Source organism: Cynocephalus volans, chromosome 2, assembly GCF_027409185.1.
Source record: "Cynocephalus volans isolate mCynVol1 chromosome 2, mCynVol1.pri, whole genome shotgun sequence".
NCBI classification, from domain to species: Eukaryota; Metazoa; Chordata; class Mammalia; order Dermoptera; family Cynocephalidae; genus Cynocephalus; species Cynocephalus volans.
The window spans coordinates 157,477,230-157,499,479 of NC_084461.1; the positions used below are offsets into that span (position 1 = coordinate 157,477,230).

The 22,250-nt window shown below is 36.8% G+C and overlaps 1 protein-coding gene across 5 annotated transcripts in view; it reads left to right on the top strand.

Moving 5' to 3' along the window:
- The window catches only part of NSD1 (nuclear receptor binding SET domain protein 1), a 151,662-nt gene that overhangs the window by 95,125 nt on the left and 34,287 nt on the right, over nt 1–22,250 (top strand). For all 5 annotated transcript variants that reach the window (XM_063084455.1, XM_063084459.1, XM_063084462.1 and 2 more), the window contains 6 exons: nt 4,336–4,606; nt 5,744–5,853; nt 13,046–13,121; nt 15,628–15,746; nt 16,669–16,812; nt 19,396–19,519. In XM_063084455.1, the coding sequence (XP_062940525.1) occupies nt 4,336–4,606; nt 5,744–5,853; nt 13,046–13,121; nt 15,628–15,746; nt 16,669–16,812; nt 19,396–19,519 (844 nt within the window). The remainder of the gene's footprint in view (nt 1–4,335; nt 4,607–5,743; nt 5,854–13,045; nt 13,122–15,627; nt 15,747–16,668; nt 16,813–19,395; nt 19,520–22,250) is intronic.

The following is a 22,250-nucleotide window of genomic DNA, read 5'->3' on the forward strand; positions in this document are numbered from 1 at the left end:
TTTATCATTCAGCTTTTAGCACAACACCTAGCATATAGTAGTTATTTAGGAAATAAATAAATGAATTTACATATTGTGTGCATATGTATATTTCCCTCTTTGCTTTCAAAGAGTATTTAATTCTTAGGAATATTGTTATGATATAATGTTAAGTAGAAAACATAGATATAAAATAAAATATATATTGTCTAATCCTAATTTTTTAAACAAATTTTGTTGTACGTTATCTTATTTTTTAATTCAATTCTTTAAACTGAAGTATTTTAAAGTAAATTAGAGACATTTTGACATTCTACCTCTATGTACTTTAATAGGCATCTCAAAAAATAGAACATGTTCCTTCACAATCAATTTAACATTACCAAATCTTATAAATCAGTGTATTAGTCCATTTCTGTTGCTTATAACAAAATACTTGAAACTGGGTGATTTATAAAGAAAAACAAAATTTATTGCTTAATGTTTCAAAGGCTAGGAAGTCCAAAGTCCAGGAAACACAGCTGGTGAAGGTCTTGGCAGTGGTGACAGTGATGGCAGGGTATCACATTGCGAAAATGTCAGAACAGAGAGAGAAACAAACTCTCCTCTTTTAAAGCCCTCAGAACCACACCCCTGACCACCATTTTTAATCCATTCACTACAGCATGGTCCTACAATCCAATCTCCTCTTCAAGGCTCCACCTTTCAATTACCATAATAGGATTTCACATCCTCTTAACAGTGACAGTGGGGGCTAAGTTTCTAATACATTAAACTTGGGGGACACAATTCAAGCTTCAGTACGTTTTGGGGGGACATAATTCAGTTTTTCCACCCCTGGCCTCCTAAAACTCATGTCTTTTTACATGCACATACATTCATTTCATCCCCAAAGACTTGTTTTACCTCAAAAGTCCAAAGTTGAACGTCCCATCTGTTAAATTCAAAACAAGTTATCTCCTTCCAAGGTACAGTGGTGGGACAAGCATAGGGTACATATTCTCATTCAAAAAGGGAGAAATAGGCCAAAAGAGAGGTGTACTAGGTCCTAAGCAAGTCCAAAACCCAGCAGGGCAGGCATTAAATCTCAAAGCTGGTGAATCATGTACATTGACTCCATGTTTGATGTCCTCTACATGCTGGTGCAGGAGTTGGATTCCCAAGTCCTCAGGCAGCTCAACTTCTATGGCTTTCCTGGTCTCAGGTCATGGTTTAGCTCTCCCAGGCTGGTATTTCACTGTAGTAGCTCCACAGGTCTGGAGTCTTAATGGCAGTCCTGCTCTCACAGCTCCTCTAGGTATGGCGCTGCTGGTTTTTCTCTGATGCAACTCCGACCCCACGTTTTTTTTTTTTTTTTTTAAAAGATGACCGGTAAGGGGATCTTAACCCTTGACTTGGTGTTGTGAGCACCACGCTCAGCCAGTGAGCGAACTGGCCATCCGTATATGGGATCCGAACCCGGGGCCTTGGTGTTATCAGCACCGTACTCTCCCGAGTGAGCCACGGGCCGCCCCCGACCCCACGTTTTTGCTTGACATTGCTCTAGTGAAGACTCTAGTTGGAGAATCCACCCCTGCAACATATCTCTTCCTAGGCCTGCAGACTTTTCCATACTTCCTTTGAAATAAGGGGGGAGGCTTCTAAGCCTTCACAGCTCTGGCATTCTGCAAGCCTGCAGACTTAACACCATGTGGACACTGCCAAGGCTTCTGGATTGTGTTTTCCAAAGCTGCAGGTCCAGCCACACCTGGGGCCAATTTAGCTACAGCTGGAGCAGCCAAAGCTTCTGGGGCGCTAGTGCTAGAAGCAGCTTCCAGAGGTGGCCCTGAGCAGCGAGCCTGTGGAGGGTGCCTCATGCCTGTTACCCAAGACAATTCTGTTTCCTTAAGCCTTCGGGCCTGAAATGGAAGGGTTGGTCCCAGAGACTTCTGCAATGCCTTCAGGACTTTTTCCCCCTTAACTTGATAATCCTACTTTAGTGTTAATCTTCTTCTTAGTACCATTGAGTTTTTCTTCTGAAAATGTTCTCTGCTTCTCTACCACATGGCCAGGCTGCAAATTTTCCAAATCTGTACACTCTGCTTCCCTTTTAAATTCCAGCTTTATGTCATGCCTTTGCTGTTAAAACTCAGCATAGGCTGTTACAAGTAGCCATGCAGCTTCCTTAATGCTTTGCTGCTTAGAAATTTCTTCTGCCAAATACTCTGGTTCACAATTCTTAAGTTCCAACTTAAGCAAAGACCTAGGGTATGGACAAAACACAGCCAAGTTCCTTGCCAGTCCATAGCAAGGGTGATCTTTGCCCCAGTTTCCAATAACTTCCTTCTTATTTCTATCTGACACCTTCTTAGAATGGTCTTTACAGTCCATATTTCTATACGCATTCTGGTCACACCACCATTTAACCAATCTCTAAAACTTTCCCTGGTTTTCTTGTCTTCTAAACTTTCACCAGCAGCTAGGCTTTTTCTAGACTTCTTCAAATTTTTCCAGCCTTTGCCCATTACCCAGTTCCTTATCTGCTTCCACATTTTCAAGTATCTGTTACAAGCAACACCCCAACTCTTTGGTACCAATTTTCTGTATTAGTCAGGTTCTCCAAAGAGATAGAGTCAATGAGATATAAATATATAAGAGGGGATCTATTAGGGGAATTAGCTCACGTGATTATGAAGGAAAGTCCCACAATAGGCTGTCTGCAAACTGGATGCTAGTAGTATGGCTCAGTCCAAGTCCGAAGGCCTCAAACTGGGAAAGCTCATGGTGTCCTTGGTGTAAGTCCTGGAACGCAGAAGCTGAAGAGTCTTGAGCTCTGACATCCATAGACAGGAGGGAAGAGTGTATCCCCGCTCCAGCGGATAGAGAGAAAGATTCACCTTTTTTCTCTGTGTTTTTTCTCTCTGGGTCCCCAGCAGATTGGATGGTTCCTGCCCACATTGAGGACTGGTCTTTTCCACCCAGTTCACTCAGGCTTTTATACTAATCTCTGCTGGAAACACCCTCATGGACACACCTAGAAAGATAGCTTTACCAGGTTTCTTTGGTATTCCTTAATCTAATCAAGTTGACACCTAGAATTAACCTTTACAATCAGTTTATCTAATATCAGTCCATATTCAAATTTCCCCATTTATCCCCTTTACCTTTGGTTTATCCAAACCAGAATTCAGTCTAGGACTATACCTTATATCTGGTTGTTATGGTTCTTAAATCTCTTTAAATCTGGAACAGTACCTTTTTTCATGACTATATTATTAGCAGAGTGGCACACTAGTGGATTTGTAAGATAACTTCCTTGTAGGTGTCATTTAACTCATTTCTCCAGAACTATCAATTTGATAGGTTCAAGTTAAATATTTTGAGCTAGACTACGTCTGAGATGATGTGTGTCATATGTGGCGTGACAGTGGTGGGTATATACTCTCCAGTTATCCACAGTTGTGACTGATTCCTCTCTTTTAAGTTATATTCTAACTTTTCCTATTAAGAAGCAGTATGTGTGTAATTTGGTTCCAAAGGAATGTTCTATTTCCCATCAGCCATTACTTTGATGATTTTAAGAAAACACTAGTTGGAGATCCTCATCTGTATCAATAATTTAATTAGAGGTTACAAAGTAAAGACTTTCAGATTTAAAATTTTCTCTACTTTTATTACCTGGCAACCTCTTTCATTAACTGGACTTCTTTATTGTCCTAAAATATTTGAAAGGCAAAGAAAGTGCTTATTTCTTTCCCAGTAATTATCAATTTTAACATTAAGGGAGTTCATTAGTAGTTTTAATTGGTGACATATTTGGGAAAGGATGGGTTTTTTTGTTTGTTTTTTTCTCACCCCCATTATTTTTTTGGATTAACATTATGGATTTAATGAGTTTTTATAGCTTCAGCATATCTCAATCAACTGCATTTTTTTTCTTTTTAAAATTGTATAATATACATAACATAAAATTTCTCATTTTAATCATTTTTAAGTGTACAGTTCTGCGGCATAAAATAAAGTACAGTCACATTGTTGTAACTATCACCACCATACATCTCCAGAACTTTTTCATCTTCCCAAATTGAAAGTCTGTATTCATTTGTCAATAATTCTCTTTTACCCCCAGCCCGTGGCAACTACAATTCTATTTTCTGTCTCTATATGAATTTTATTATTCTAGTTATCCCTTATAAGTGGAATTGTACAATATTTGTCCTTTTTTCCTGACTTATTTCCCTTAGCATAATGTCTTGAGAGTTTATTCATGTTTTGCATGTATCAGAATTTCATTTTATTTTAAATGCATTATTCTTTTTGACACTCAAATTATAACAATTTTGGCCTGTGCATTCTGTTTTTATTTTTTGTTCTTAGGCAAGGTCCCGCTGTGAAGAGGAAAGCCTTCTAGCCCGATGTCGATCTAGTGCTCAGAACAAGCAGGTGGATGAGAATTCTTTGATTTCAACCAAAGAAGAGCCTCCAGTTCTGGAAAGGGAGGCTCCATTTTTGGAGGGGCCCTTGATTCAGTCAGAACTTGGAGGTGGACATGCTGAATTGCCACAGCTGACATTGTCTGTGCCTATGGCTCCGGAAGTGTCTCCACGGCCTGCCCTTGAGTCTGAGGAATTGCTAGTCAAAACATCAGGTAAGGTGGTTATGGTCTGTTTCCCCACAAATTAATTTGTAGCACATTGTCAAGAAGACATATTTTTAAAAACTACTCTTGCTCCATTGTTGTTTTTCATAATTGTTGATCAACTACTATGTGAATCAACAACCAGGATAACAGTTTGGGCAGGGGCACTGCATACTAGTAGAATAAGCACTTAAAACCTATGTACTAATCCCTGTTACTTGGGAAGTTATTTAACTTCTGAACTTGTTTCCTCATCTATAAAATGAATATTGTGATGTAGTAATGTATACTGTTATATGTTTAACATATATCAAGCACCTGATAAATATAAATATTCCTTAGAAATTAATTACCAGTTGCCTCTCACTTTATCATTTTTTGCATACATGTCACCGGGGGAGAGTTAAATCTAAATACATTGTCTTTAATTCACCTTTTGACTGTTGAATATTGCTGTTAGCCAAGGAATGAAAAGAATCCTTCTCTTCTGTACTCCTTAAAATTTTGGATATAACTTTTTTACATTCCTGACAGTAGCATGTGATGTTATGCCTTAAAAAAAAAACAAAACAAAAAAACACCCAATTGTGCTTAATTAAGGCAGAAATAAAAAGATTTTTAGAATACTAAAGAGAGTTATTATTTCAATACCTATTATGTACCAAACCCGATCATTAGACTTTTTTAGAGCAGTCCTATAAAGTAAATAAGTATTTTATTTATTAACCTTTATTTTATTTATTTAGGTGTGGAGTAAATATTGTAATTCTGGTTCATTTATGCCCATAATCCAGGCTTGGCTTCACTTCTCCTTTTTTTGTCCTTAACACCAGTTAATTGCCATAAAGTCAGTTCTGTCCTTTTGTTTTCTCCCTTAGTTATTGTGAGATTTTAAAAAGTACACATACTCTGATATAAGAACATCCTCACAGTAGTTTGTGTCTGCATTTAGAACTATTTACTTGTTTTATTTTGTGTTATGTATTGTTTTAGAATAAATAAATTTCCATCCCGACTCTTACCATAAGATGACAAGGAAAACCTCAACAATAATGTGACTCATTTTGTGTGGTATATAGATTTTTTTTAAAAATTAGCTTATGCCCAGTTTCTAAACCATCTTATGAAAAGATACATTCATTTCAGGAAATTATGAAAGTAAACGTCAGAGAAAACCAACAAAGAAACTTCTTGAATCCAACGATTTAGACCCTGGATTTATGCCCAAGAAGGGGGACCTTAGTCTTCCCAAAAAGGTATGGTTTTTTTTCGTCAGTTCTAAAATGGGGTTAACCCTGGGAAATTTGGGACTTTATTTTTTTTTAATTTTTAAATTTTTTTTAAAAAAGATTACTGGTAAGGGATCTTAACCCTTGACTTGGTGTTGTCATCACCATGCTCTCTGAAGTGAGCTAACCGGCTATCCCTATATAGGGATCCAAACCCGTGGCCTTGGTGTTATCAGCACCACACTCTCTCAAGTGAGCCACAGGCCAGCCCTGAAATACGGGATTTTAAAAATAACCTTTTTAGTAGTATTTATAACATTGGGGTGTGTGTGTGTGTATGTGTATAAATTACAGCATGTAAATAAGCACACATGATCTGTCTGAGAGATGCTATTTTAAAAGGCCAGTTTTGCAGGTGCCTGGTCATGTTTATGAACTGGTTTCAGTTTTTCTTTTCAAATTTTAAAAAGCTTTTAAAATTGAGTAAAGTTTATGTTTGTTAACATCTCTTTCTTGGGCTCAAAACCTTTTACCTGACTTCTTCACTAATATTACCTTGTCTGCGTGACACCTCAGAAAAGACCCAGCCCTGCTATAATCCAGGAAGAAATATTTGAATTTAAATTTCTGAGTTTGCCGCATTGGTTTTTAGTAGTTCAAAAAGCATCATTAAATAGTAGATGGAAATATAAAATTAATTTCTAAATTTGTAATGGGTAATGGCTGGATACTAATTCCTTAGAAAACTTCCTGCTCCATTTGTGTGTGAGGAGTAACTCTGGTAAAGGTTAGAAATTTAGTGGTTGAATGCACAGATTTTCTTCATAAATTTTTTTTTTCTTTAAAGAAAAAGAAGTAAATTATAATCAAATCATCAATAATTTGAGTTTTTGGACTTTTGTCCTTACTTAGCTATAGCAAACTTCTGTCCTGTAATCCTGTTTTATGGCACCTAGTTTTTGTTTTGGTTAGTCACCCATCTGATTTAGCATAATTTAAAAATTTTATTTGTGCTTTATACATTATTGAATAGTAGCATTATATATTTTAATTCTTTTATTCTTCTCAAAGCAGTCTTATAGAAGTCTTGGACTTTTTAATATTTCTTAGACTGACTTCCTTCCGTCTGAACTCTCTGCAGTTTGCACAACTTCAGTGACAATCTCATTTCTCCAACTCACCATTTTCTTATTGAACCATATACTCTAAGAAGCCTGTTATGATTTCCCTCTGTAGCGTATTCCCTTTTTGCTTTGTCTTGTTCAAACCTTAGCCATTTTGCAAGACTGTTGGATGAGGTAGATGAGAAGGCCAGGAGAAACCGGGATTCAGTGAACTGGTTTTGAGGATGGAAGTGACATTTGCTGTCAGGTGATAAATTTAGTAGTATTATACAAGGTGAGTCATGGGAGGCTGTTATATTATTGCAGGAGATGAGTTAATGATAAATTTCTAAGAAAGTGAGAATTCAGGCCAGTTAACTGAATAAACTGAAGGAATAAGATAAATCCTCAGTGGTTTTGAGACTATAGATTACTTTTAAAAAATGCTGTTCATTTATATAACCTTTCTCTGTCAAATGCAGTGTTTTAATCCTAAAATGTGACTTGTCATGTTTGTGGGTTAATTTTTTCCTAAGGGGATAAAAAAAAGTGACCATTTTATATACTTTTTTTTTTTTTTTTAATGTCTGGCTCATACTTATCCGAACCCTAGACCTTGGTGTTCTAACCAACTGAGCTAACCGGCTAGCCCTCACTTAGTTTTAATTTATATAAGCAAGAATATCGCAGACCTCTTTTCGTTTGTTAAATTGAGATATAACTTACACCAATAAAACGCATAGATTTTAATTATTCTGTTTGATGGTTTTAGACAATTGTGTATACTATATAACTACTACTCAAACTAGATACAATCTATAATCATCACCCCAGGAAGTTCTCTTGTGCCTCTCTTCTGTCAGTTCCCCACTCTTGTCCACAGGCAATGCTTTCTTATTTCTGTCATTAGAAGTTTTGCTTATTTTTGGACATTGGTTTGGTTTTGTTTTTGTTTTACTCCAGTTTCTTTTACTCCATATATGTTTCTGAAATATGTTTCCATATCCACAGTGATACCAGAGTGATTTATAACATTTCATTGCTGAGTAGTTTACCATGGTCTGAGGGTACTTCAAAAAGTTTGGAGAAAAATAGAATTGAAAGATAATATGAATCTTCTCATGAAGCTTTCTCATATGATTATATTACAATTTGCTTATCTATTCTATTGATGCACATTTGGGTCTTTTTCATTTTGGAGCTCTTAATTATGAGACTGGTGTGAGTATTTTTCCCAAGACTCTTTGTGGACTTAGTCTATTTTACGCTGCTATAACAGAGTACCACAGACTGGGTAGTGTATAAATGACAGTTTATTTGGCTCATGTTTCTCGAGGCTGGGAAGTCAGGGAGCCTGCATCTAGTGAGGGCCTTCATGCTGCACCATTCCATGGCGAAGACAGAAGGGCAAGAGAGCACAAGCGTGAGAGACAGGAAAGGGCGTTGTATTCATCTTTCAGGAACCCACTCCCGTAATAATTAACCAGCTCTACAATAGGCATTGATCAATTCATGTGGGCAGAGTCCTCATGACCTAATCACCTCTTAAAGGTCCCACCTCTGAATGTGTGAGTTGGGGATTAAGACCCTAACACATGAGCTTTGGGGGACACATTCAGACTATAGACACATATTTTCACTTCTTTTGTTGTAAATACTTAGGAACAGAATTGCTGGCTCATTCATGTTTTAAGCTTTTAAGAAACTACCGAACAGTTCTCTGAAGTAAGTGGTTGTACTACTTTATATACCACCAACAAAATATGAGAGTACCAGTTGCTCCACATCTTTACTAACATTTGTCAGTCATTTTAAATTTAGCCATTCTGATGAGTGTGAAATGATATCTATTTATCGTTCTAAATTGTATTTCCCTAATGATTACTGAAGGTGAGCCCCTTAGTATGTACTTACTGGCCATTCGTATATCTTTGTGAAGTGACTGTTGAAGTATACTTATATTTTTGGTTAGGCTATTTCTTTTTCTAAATTATAAATTGACAATTTATAATTGTATAAGTTTATGGGGTACAGGTGATGTTATATTTTATTAGTGCAATGTGGAATAATACTTAAATGAGGCTATTTAACATATCCATCACCTCAAGTACTTAAAATTTTTTGTGGTAAGAATATTTGAAATTTACTATCTTAGCAATTTTGAAATGTACAGTACTCTACTGTTAGCTGTATTCACCATGTTGTGCAGTAGAACTCAAAGGAAAAAACATATTCCTCCTGTCTGAGATTTTATACCTTTTGACCAGACTATCGTCTTCTCATTCCTCCAACCCACTCTCCCCAACCACCATTCTCCTCTGTTTTAGATTCAACATACAAGTGAGAACATGTGGTATTTAGTCTTTCTGTGCCTGACTTGCTTCAATTAGCATGTTTTCCAATTCCATCCATGTTGTTGCAAATGACAGAATTGCCTTCATTTTTAAGGCTGAATATCCATTCATCTATTGATGGCCACTTAGGTTGATTCCATAATATGGCTATTGTGAATAGTGCTGCAGTGAATACGGGGGCACAGGCATCTCTTTGGCAAACTGATTTTAAGTCTTTTGGATAAATACCTAGAGATGGGATTGCTGAATCATAATGGTAATTCTATTTTTAATTTTTTTGAGGGAGCTCCGTATTGTTTTCCCTAATGGCTGTACTCATTTACATTCCAAACAACAGTGTACCAAGGGTTCCCTTTTCTTCACATCCTCACTAACACTTATCTTTCATCTTTTTTTTAAGATGACTGGTAAGGGGATCTTAACCCTTGACTTGGTGGTGTCAGCACCATGCTCACCCAGTGAGCTAACTGGCCATCCCTATATGGGATCCAAACCCATGGTCTTGGTGTTATCAGCACCACACTCTCCCGAGCCACAGGCTGGCCCATCATCTTTTTGATAAAAGCCATTCGGACAGGTGTAAAATGATGTTTCATTGTGTATTAATTTGCATTTTCTTAATGATTACTAATGTTGTACATTTTTTTCATGTATCTGGCCACTGCCCATTAAAATTTTTTTCTTATTACTGAGTTGTTTGAGCTCCTTTTATATTTTGGATATTTAACCCCTTATCAGATGTATGGCTTGCAAATATTTTCTCCCAGTAGGTAGGTTGTCTCTGCACAGGTGTTTTTGTTTGTTTGTTTGCTGTGCAGAAGCTTTTCAGTTTGATGTAATCCCATTTGTGTATTTTTGGTTTCGTTGCCTGCACTTTTAGGGTCAAATCCCCCCAAAAACATTGCCCATACCAATGTCATGTAGTTTTTCTCCTATGTTTTCTTCTGGTAATTTTATAGTTTCTGGACTTATGCTTAAGTCTTTAATACATTTTGAGTAGATTTTTGTATATGGTATGATTTAAGTGTTCAATTCCATTCTTCTACGTATGGAAATCCAGTTTTCCCATCACCATTTATTCAGGAAACTTTTTTTCCCCGTTGTGTATTCTTGACACCATTGTTGAAAATCAGTTTTCTGCAAGTGTCTTGGTTCACTTCTGGACTTTCTAATCTAATCTGTTCTACTGGTCAATGTATCTATTTTTTTTTTTGCCTGTACCATGCATGGTGTTTTAATTACTATAGCTTTGTAGAATAGTTCGAAATCAGATCATATAGTACCTCCAGCTTTTTTCTTTTGGTCATGATTGCCTTGGCTCTTTGGTTTTTTTGTGGTTCCATTTGGATTTTTAGGACTGTTTTTTCTATTTCTATGAAAAATGAAGTTGGAATTTTGGTAGGTATTGCATTGAACCTATAGATTGCTTTGGGTAGTATGAACATTTTAACAATGTTAATTTTTCCAGTACATGAACACAGGATATCTTTTCATTTATTTATGTCTTCTTCAGTTTCTTTCATCAACATTTTATGATTTTCATTGTACCACTCAACTTTTTATGGTTTTTTGTTTGTTTGTTTGTTTTATAGAGTGCTTTATATATTTGGAATACAAATCCTTTGTCAGATATAGGTACTTTAAATATTTTTTTCACAGTCTGAGGTTTTCCTATTCGTTTTTTTGGTGGTATCTTTTCATGAGAAGAAAATTTTTAATTTGTATCTTTTTTTCTTTTATGATTATTACTTTTTATGGTTGTCAAGGAAATATTTTCCTCCTCCATGGACACAAAAATGTTTTTCCTTTATTTTCTTTTAGGAGCTCTGTGCTTCTGGGTTTTACATACATATCTTTGTTCCATCCTGAATTTTTGAGCTGGAGTTTTGAAGTTAATCTTTTCTGCATATCGATCGATGCCCGTTTGCTTTAGCACCATTTGCTTAAAAATCCCTGATATCTGTCTTCCCTCTTTGTCTCTCCCTCTCTCTTCTCTCCTCCTGCCTCATGTTCCTGATCTTATTTTAAATATAAGTTATAATTAATAACTCTCTGTCAGTGTTGAACGTTAGCTTTTTGGGGGAGGAGGGGTAGGCATTAGATTCAGCACCTGAACAAGAGAAAACCATTAATTAATGGTGACGGCTAGCATCAGACTCTGGAGAAAAATTGCCTCTTATCCATTTTAGGAGTCAGTCATGCCATGTGATCTGGTCAGCTTCATTGTTGAGGTCCTGGTTACTGGTTACCCTGAGGTAGATTTTGTGATAAGGTTGAAGTCATGATTCAGTTCCATTCTGGGACTAGATCATGCATTACCAGGTGAACCACCCTGTCTGTAGATAGATTAATCAATAGGCCAAAGAGAGAGTTGGTGTAGTACCATAATAGTATACGGGTTTAAGGCATATTCACCCCAGACTGTAAGTTCCTTTTGTTATTTTAGTAACATTCTCCAAGGCACTTACAAAGTTCTGTGGTCTTTTTCATTCTAAGCATAGCAGATGTATTTTTATTTCGTGTCGTGTGATCTTGGTGTGTGTGCTGTTATTTCTATTTTAATTTATAAAATTGATGAGGTGGAAAATGAGAATATTTTCTGCATTGTCCTCTGACTATATAGATTTTTTTGTTTTTTGGGGTTTTTTTTTTTTGTCTTTTTCGTGACCGGTACTCAGCCAGCGAGTGCACCGGCCATTCCTATATAGGATCCGAACCCGCAGCGGGAGCATCACTGCGCTCCCAGTGCCGCACTCTCCTGAGTGCGCCATGGGCTCGGCCCTGACTATATAGTTTTTGAAATAGTCTAATTATTTTGCTTCATGGCTTTGGAGTTACTGTTAAACAATGAATTATAAATTGGTTATCTACAATAATATAGATGTGTTTTTCTTTAAATTATGCAAGTCTCTTTTGTTGCTTTGTCTAGGAGTCTTTTGCTACATTTAACTGGATACTTACCATTTTCCCCTTTATTTTTTATTTCACTTGATAAGACTGATAGTTGTATTCTTATGGTTAGTTAATATTACATTCAGAAATTTACAGCTGTATTTTATCTTGTTTTAGTCTGAAACTTTGGGAATTTTACAAGAGTGGCATCTGTTATATTGCCTTTTTGTGGTTACTGAATTTTGTTTTACATCGATGATGGTGAAAATTATTCTTATAGAAAAAGGTATTTTTTGGAATGGAACTAATTCATACAAGCATTGGTAGTGAGTGAATAAAATACATAGCCTCTTGATGTCTGAGTGTTTTGTTTTGAGTTTTCATGTTGCTTTAATTTAGATTAGTCTGAAGCCACTTAAGTTGGAAAGACATTCCATGTTTCAGAGCTGTTTACTTTTCAGAGTTCTCAGGTAAATAAGTTTGTGTCAAATCTAATGTCTGTAAACACAGTTCTAGAAAGCTCGGTTTTAAATACAAGATGAAGTGGAATAGAACTTAGCTGGTGGGTCTCTGGGTACATACTCCTCTTTCTCTCCCACTTCAATCAGAGCAGCATTCTGTATCTGCTTTATATATTGGTAATCTCTGGATGAGCTCTTTTTTCCCCCCCTATGTAATATTGGGGGTCAGGAGTCTTTCAGAGCATGTTTCTTTTTTTATCTGATGCCTTTCCCTATGAAGTTTCTTTTTAACCCTTTACTGTTCTCATATGTTTTTGCCAAAAACAGCAGGATTTTTTATCTGTGGTATATAAGGTAAAGTTTATTTTTTATTCCCCTATAAATCATGTTGCTTTTTACTTACTTATAGTGTTATGGAGCTGGTCACTTGGAGAATGGCATTATTGAATCATGTGCTGCATCTCATTCGAAAGAGTTTGGTGGAGGTGAGTACTTTTGAGATTTAAAAAATGTAATGCGGGGCTGGCCAGTTAGCTCAGTTGGTTAGAGTTTGCTGATAACACCAAGGTCCATGGTTCAATCCTTTTACTGGCCAGCTGTCAAAAACAAAAAAGTAGTGTAGAAATAAGTTTGAAGTACTTTGTTCATTAATTAGAAAAATTGTTACATATATAAGCAATACCAATAAGGTTACAAGTTCTAAGGCTTGTTTGCCCAAAATATGCTTCCTAAAACTATGCATAACACTAGAAAACTCTCTTGTCATTTTAAGGCTTTAATCGGTTAAGTGAAGCTACAATTATATTTGAGTAAGGATATATTTGGAAAAATAGAGGAAAATCAGTTTCTTAATTTTCTTACTAAACTGCATCATTAATTTCATGCCTTTAATTCAATTTTTATTTCTATAGGACAGAAAATATGGAACTGGGTTGACAGGAAAATTATAAATCATCTGAGCCATTCTTTCACAAAGCGTCTTAGTTTCTTTTATCACATCTATGACCTTAGCTTGTGCTTGAAAAAGATGGCTTACATTTGAATCTGTTCCATTGTGGTTGTCTCTTAAGGGCTTGGGAATCTTCTGTATTAATCTTCATATTAAATTAGAATCTGTCTCCTTGTTGATCTTGGTTCTGTCTCCAGGAGGGATGGGGATAGCTCTTCATTCAATAACGTATAATATTGATAGATTGAGCATCTATTCTACCAGGTCCTTTGGTAGGACCATTACCTCTAATGCATCTAAAGCATTACAACAAGGTAGGATATTGTCTATATTATCTCTGTTTTATAGAAGCTACGTGAAGATGAATGAGGTAGAAGGGTCAGGGACCTGAATCCAGACCTTACCAAATATATTGGCAAACTTCTGTCTTATCTGACCCCAGATTTTCTTCATGCCAGTTCTCTCTACCACTAATTAATTAGTGTCATTCTTGAAATATTATCCCAGATTTTAGCACACTGCAGCAGATGTGGTCTGCCAGCAAAGAGTATCATGTGGTCTTAAGTACACACTTCTTTTAATGTGGCATATGATGATTAAATTTTTTAGCAAGTAGGGCCGAGCCCGTGGCGCACTCGGGAGAGTGCAGCGCTGGGAGCGCGGCGACGCTCCCGCCGCGGGTTCGGATCCTATATGGGAATGGCCGGTGCACTCACTGGTTGAGTGCAGGTCACGAAAAAAGAAAAAGACAAAAAAAAATTTAAAAAAAATTTTTTTAGCAAGTAAAGCTAGCAATATGTTAGCTTATTTTAACCATGTAGGCAATTATATCCTGTAGCTTGGTCAATTTGCTTGCTTGCTTGTCTTTTAAATAAACTGCTTTCAAAATAATATCAGCTCTTTTCCTGTACTTTGGTACAGTGTTTCAGTTTTTTGTAAATCTACAATGTGAACCTTCCTTTGTAAACTTTGTCTAAATGTTCCAGCTCTTGAGAATTTTGAACCTTTCTACTGCCGTCATATTAACTCCTCTTTTAGTCTTACATTGTGATAGCAGGGCTTCTCCATCTCAGGCAGTCAAAAAAGTGAACACTAAGGCAGTCTTCCAAAGTTCAGCCTTTACTTAGCATAAATATTCTGTGACATTTTACCTTTTTAGATTCCTCTTGGGGTTTCTCTGGTAAAGTGTTGAAATGTATACAGTGAAAAATGAGGGAGGGACTAGCATTTCTTTTTCTAAATAATGGCAGATGGGAAGCACATTCATTTTATATTGTTCGATATCGAAGGATATATTATCACCGCATGAATATCTTTTAAGGTGCTATATGTGTTGGGGGATGTTGTGTGTTATTCTCTATGCCCCCCGCCCCCCATTTCCCCTCAAGCCAAACCTGACATATTTTAACTTTCCATCTTAATTCTTAAATCATGTAGTGATATAACTTACTGTCTCTAATCCTGGAGTCTAAGGATTAGTATCTTTTCCTCACTAGTAAATGGATTTTCTCTCCATCTGTCATGGATGGACAGAAAATATATTTACTAATATCAAAGGATATTAAAGTCCTTTGAGGAACTAGAGAGTCATATAAAACTAAATTGCTTTATTTTTTTTTATTTTTAATTTTTTTAAAAGATGACCAGTAAGGGGATCTTAACCCTTGACTTGGTGTTGTCAGCACCACGCTCAGCCAGTGAGCAACCGGCCATCCCTATATGGGATCCGAACCCGTGGCCTTGGTGTTATCAGCACCACACTCTCCCAAGTGAGCCACAGGCCGGCCCCTAAATTGCTTTAATAATCAAACATGTAGTATTTAATCTATATGAGGCAGACATGTACCATTTCCCCAACTAGTTATATAGCCATGGTCGGTCTCTTTTCTTCTCTTCCCCTATTTTGCTATACAAAGCTGAAGAATTAAATGAGTTTTAAAGTTGTTTTTTACTCTAACATTTCATAATTCTATGAAGTCTTTTCATTGGGGATAGGAGTTCTTGTGATTAGCGAGCAGGTAACATCTGTTTTTGTATCATAGGCACTGCCAAGATATTTGATAAACCAAGGAAACGAAAACGACAGAGGCATGCTACAACCAAGGTGCAATGTAAAAAAGTGAAAAATGACGACTCATCAAAAGAGACCCCAAACTCAGAGGTATTACTCAGTTCCTGATCTTTTGACCTTCCAGAGAGAAGCTACTTTTCGTGGTAGAGGCCACATCCCTCTTTCCCTTGAATTTACTTAAGCATAATATTCTGTTGAGATGGCTAATAGCTTCAAGGAATCTTGGAGAAAAAGGAGAGCCTGATCCTAGTAGAAATAAGTCAAGGCACATAATGCAACTGTGGATATGGCCTTTTTATAAGATCACATCCTGTGCTCTAGGTGTTAGATGAAATATGTCACTGTTTCATGTTCAGAGAGCACAATATCAAGTAACCATATGATCTAAATTAACTTGGATATTACCCTTTAAAAGTTGAGCTGAAATTAGGGGGAAAACTCATTTCCTTATTTCTTGAGACCATCAACCGCTTACTTTTAGGATAATGTTTTTAATCATTGGCCTTCAGGAAACAAAGATAGATCTAAAACCGTTTCCTTGCAGAGCATCAATGTAGTCATTGATGCTATCTCTGGCTTTCCAACTTAGGTTAAAAGAGAGTTAGAACAAGTCAGGTCAGCATCACACGTTATGATGCAGATGTTTCTTTCCAGGATAATCTGAATAGAATGCCCAAGGGGGGCATTATTTTGGAAACACTGATCTTGGAAGGACAAATAAGTAATCAAATAAACTTAAGAATGTTTTCTCTCCCTTAGTGAAACCTTAAAATGGAACAGCTCAAAAAGTTCCAGTGGAACAGCCTCAGAGCAGTTAGTGGCAGGGCATGAGGCGCCCACTACCCGCCCAATCACAGCAGGGTTAGAACTAACATTGCATGCAGTCCGCCCGCGTGATTGGCTGAACATCTGTAAGTGCTTAATGGCTAGACAAATAGCAGCCCAGAGGGAGGGGGTCAGATGGAGGAGACATTAATAATACAGATATGGGACACTATTTTTTCTCTGCAAGGGAGAACTGATGACACACAGGACGGCTGCAAGCCCCAAGGAGACTGTTGAGGAGGGTATAGAACATGACCCCGGGATGCCTGCGTCTAAAAAAATGCAGGGTGAACGTGGTGGAGGAGCTGCACTCAAGGAGAATGTTTGTCAGGTAGAGAATGTTTACCTGCTTGTATTTTTATTGCATGCTTATCTTTTAAAGAGAAGCTCTCTCCATCTCTTGATGACCTTATCATGGTTGGAATAAACATGCTTTTGAATGATTCCAGTGGAGTCACTAAAGGATTTAACTCTTTTCCCTTCTCACAAAAAGAGGAAGAGATAGTTTAGTGTTGGTGAACCACCTGCTCTTATAGTCCATGAGTATATGCCCTGAAGCAGGTGTGAGGTGGGAGATGTGAGTCTGGTTGCTTAGTCAAACATCATTCTCCTGTACCTTTCATTGTGTGAGAATTTGGGGGTTCTAAGGAATTTTTCACAGGTAATTTTAGCTTTGAGGTGTTTTTGCTTTAAAGTGGTAACTTTAGAAAACCTATCACTTGTATTTTTTCATCTATTTAATAAATATTTATACATTGTTTACTATGTCTCAAGTGTTTTCCAAGCGCTTTATAAGTATTGCATTGTTTAGTCATAGCAATCTCATAAAGTAGAGTTTTATTATTAACCCTATTTTGCAGATGAGGAAACTGAATTAAAGAAGTTAAGTTGCTTGCTTATAGTCACACAGTGAATCCTATATTCAAACTAGGCAGTCAGGGTTTACAGTCTTAACCATTGTGTTGTATTCCCTCTTTATGAGATTTGACCCTATTGTTAAAGAGTATCTGACTTTGGGAATAGAGTCAATTAAATGGAAGCTTAGGGTATGTTCTTGATTTACCTATGTAAATTCTTAAAACCTGACATATAAAAACTTCAGGATATTTAGTTTTGTTTTTTTGTTTGTTTGTTTGTTTTTGTTTTTTTTTTTTGATTGAAACAAAAAATACACCCAGGCCCAGAAGATGTTATTGACAAGTATAATTTCAACCTGTTTTCTTTGCCTTTTCATTTTCAGTATTATATAAAGAAAGTTGATTTTATTTGGACCAGCTCCCAAACACAAAAACTCGTTATTTACTGAGTGAGATAAGTCAGAGGATCAATACGTTTTACAAAGATTATTTTTAAAAAAGATTAAAGTTAGGGTGACCCTGTGGTCCTGGCTTGTCTAGATAGTCTTTGTGTAAATCTTTTGTCCTGGTATAATTCATTGATAGCACCTTCTTTCACTCTCAAGTGTCCCAGTTTGAAAAATAAATTTTGGTTATCCCATTTAAAGTGTTAATTCATAATATTTAGTTAATTTGAACTATTTATTCTTCAATTTATATTATAATTGAAGTTTCCCTGTTTAAGTGAAGTTAAATTTGTTTACTGTATATTTAAATTGATGTCATTGGCACTCTGAATATGTAAAGTTAAAATATATGACATTTATGGCATTTTTCAGTTTTTATATATGAGTAGTGGATAATGGGAGAGTCGAAGTTTTGAGAATATCTACTACAAGTTGATTAAGACCCCAGGGTCTCTTCTCCAACCTGGGCTGCTCCTCTGGCCTTTCTTCCCTAAGCCCTCCTACTCATTTATGTATTTATTTATTTAAGCTTTGATATTTGTAAGTGACCAAGACCTGTTCTGTTTCTTTGAGTTCTTGAAGATAGTAGAACTTGCTAGTCACCTTTCCCCTTCCTTGAAGGTGTTTTTTTTTTTTTTTTTTAAAGCATTTTCCTGCTAATCACTATTAGGATACAAATCAGGGTGTTAGAATGGTGAAAACAAATATTGGGGTTTAGCAGAATTTTCATCAATTTTACAATGTTTTCATAGCAAAAGATGCAGATCCTTATGTCCTAAGCCCCTGTCTTGTGATACCCTTGTCTTAGATGAGATCATCTCAGAAGGGTGATATCTCTGAGATTGTTCTAGATGTATTTCAAAGGGCTATTTAGACCTTGGTAGGAGTTTTGGAACTGTTATGACCCAAGTCCAACTGGCTAGTATCTCTTGCTTGAAATATTGCAATAGACTTCTGGTTTCTCTTAGCTCTGCTCTGACCTTTCTACTCTTGAACTCACTTTCCACTTAGCAGCCAGAAGGATCTTTTTAAAAATGAACACCTGATTTCAGTCTTTGCTTGGTAAAGCTCTCCAGTGGTATTCCTTTGCAATCAGAATAAAATCTAAAACTACAGGCCCTTGCTTCTTTCTCACTTCATTTTCTGCCACTTCTAACCTTTGTTTACTTTAGTCCAGTGATACTGGCTTTCCTTGTGATTCTCAAGCATGCCATGGCTTTTCCTATCTGTGGGTTTTGTGTAGTTGCTACTTTCCTAGTCCTTCCTTCAGGTCTTCACATGGCTGACTTGTCATTCAAAGCTCAGCTCTGAGCCCAGTCTGAGATACCCAATCCAAAGTAGCTATTTGAATTCTCTATTTAATACTTATCTGATATCTTTCCTGTTTGTTTACTTATATCTTCTGTCTCTAGAATATAAGAACCATGAGAGCCAGGGACCTTGTGGTACCTAGCACAGAGGGAGGTAATCATTAAATATTGGTTGAATGAATGGTAGGATTTGTTGTTTCTGGCAAAAGTACTATTTAATCTTTGCTCTCATGAGGGATTTCTACTTGGGATTTTTAAAAGCCTTTTTCTGTAGACAGATCTGTTTTCTTTCTTTTAACAGAACTGTGAGAAACTGGGTGAGTTGCTGTTATGTGAGGCTCAGTGCTGTGGGGCTTTCCACCTGGAGTGCCTTGGATTAACTGAAATGCCAAGAGGAAAATTTATCTGCAATGAATGTCGCACAGGTAAAGTTGATGTAAAAGGGTATTTTTCTGAAGAGGATTTGAATTTTAAGTTTTTCAGGGAAAAAAACACATTTATTGGAGACGCTACTTTATGGCAACTCTGAGCTAGTTGTTACAGATGCAGAAGTCAGTGCTGTGTGGTTCCTGCCCTCAAAAGCATATTGAGCTAGGGCCGAGCCTGTGGCGCACTCGGGAGGGTGCGGCGCTGGGAGCGCAGCGACGCTCCCAGCGGCCGCGGGTTCGGATCCTATATAGGAATGGCCGGTGCACTCACTGGCTGAGTGCCGGTCACGGAAAAAAAAAAAAAAAAAAGCATATTAAGCTAACAATATATGGTTGCATAATACAGTGCAATAAGCAAGCATTGAAGATACATTTAATGGGTAGCGTGAACCAAGATGAGCTAATGCCACAGAGGAAGATATCTGAATTTGGCTTTAAGAGAGAAATAGAAATTGGTGTGGGGAGGTAAAGGGCACAAGGTCTAGTAATGAAAGGGTATGAAAAATATGGGGAATAGGCAGTTTAGGCCAGTGTATTAAGAGGTCTCAATGGGGCCTTTTACTAGGTAATGACCAGGAAGGCTTTTGCGTTACTGGTGATATTTTATGTTTCTTGACCAGGTGATGATTACATGAGCCTCTTCACTTCATGCTTATTTATGAAGTATATACACTAAGATATGTACACTTTTCTGTGTGTATATCATATGTCAATAAAAATATTTATCAAAAAAACAAAAAAGATTATTTGGGAGAATTATAATATATTGATGAGGGGTCAGAAAATAGGGATGGTCAGCTGAGACCAGCTTGTAAAGACTTGATAAGCTACGTTAAGGGGATTGTTCTTTTTCATCATGATATGTGGATGTTATAGCATTTGAGCAGTGAAGAAATCAGGGCTGAAAGTATAGATCTTATGCTCATACTGTTGAAGCCCAAAGGTATGAATAATGCTGCCCAAAGAGAAAGCATCTGTGGAGTAAGAAGAGGGCCCATGATACTCACTGGGGATACCCACTTCTAAGGAGTTACTGGAGGAAGAGGAGGAGCTTGTCAGTATCTGTTAAGATATGGGAGTAGGGTGTCATCTGCAGAGGCAATTGTGGCAAAGACACTAAGGTGATTCTAAAATGTATTTGACGGAAGTTGCTTGACTTTCTGCCAGAGGGTGCCACACTAAACCAGGTTGAAGGGTGAATGGGTAGTAATGTACTCTACTTTCTGAAGAAGGTTGACTTCAATGGAAAGGAAGGCAGTACCTGAAGGGAAGGTTATAGGGTCAAGAAGATTGTTTGGACTGTTTGTAGGACAGAGATTAAGAATGAGTGTAGAGAAATGAATTTCTTCAATAAGAGAGAGAATAATAGAGGAGTACAGTCACAAACAAGATAGTCTTGAAGAGATGTAAGGGTAGCAGTGAAACAGGAATGTACCATGGAGTTGTAAGGCAGAAGAAGGAAGCTGAAAATGTTTTTTCTTGGCTTGATGAGAATGATGGGAAAGGTAGTTGTTTCTAGCTTGGAGGGTAGAGCTGCTGTGAACATTCAAGTCTTTGTATAGATACATTTTCTTTTCTCTTGGGTAAATACTTAAGAGTAGAATGGCTGAATCAGGTACTAGGGAACTTGAAAAAGTTCATGGAAAGATTTGTATTATCTTTTAGTTCTGTTTTTCCATGAACTTTTTGAAGTACTCCTATATGTCTTAACTTTTTAAGACACTGCCAAATTATTTCCTAAATGTACAGTTTTACATTCCCATCAGCAATGTATGAGAGTTCCAATTCTTCCACATCTTTGTCAACACTTGGTACTGTCAGTGTTTTTAATTTATCCATTCTGATAGTCGTGTTTTTAATTTGCATTTCCCTAAAGACATTGAACATCTTTTCATGTGCTTATTTGCCATCTTCCTTGATGAAGTGTCTGTTCACATCTTTTTGTTTTTTTATTTGGGTTTATTTTCTTATTGTTGAGTTTTAGTTCTTTTTATATTCTGGTTACAAATCCTTTATCAGATAATGTAGTTTTCAAAATATTCTCCTATTCTGTGGCTTGCTTTTTCATTTTCTTAATGGTGTCTTTGGGAGAGCAGACACTTTTAATTTTGCTGCAGTCCGCTTTATCAATTTGTGCTTTTTACAGACTATGCTTTGGTGTTAAGTCTAAGAACTCTTGCTAAACCCACTGTCACAATTTTTCTTCTGAGAATTTTATAGTTTTAGGTTTCACATTTAGATCTACGATCTATTTTGAGTTAATTTTTGTATATAGTTTATATAGAGAAGACATTATTTTTGAGAGTAGGAAATTTTACCCCAGTTTCAGTAAAGATAGAGTAAGAAGCGGGAGTTGTTTCTTTCTTTCTTTTTTTTTTTTTTTGGTGCCGGCTGGTCGGGGGATATGAACCCTTGACCTTGGTATTATAACACCATGCTATAACCAACTGAGCTAATTGGACAGGTCTGGGAGTTGATTCTTACTGCTTGTGGCTCACCTGTTTTCCTGCAGTAGGGTGACCACATCGTTATTTAGATTGCTGTAGTTTAATAACAGCTGCCAGTTATTCAACATCAGGTAGTGGTTTGCTTCTTTACAAATAAATATTTTTAAATTTTTCCAAAAAATTGTTTTTAACTAAGTGATCTCAGTGTTTGTAGATGGGATGGGTGATTTGAATGAGCTCATATTTCCAGCAAGTGCCAGTGGCAGGCTTCATGTGAGGTC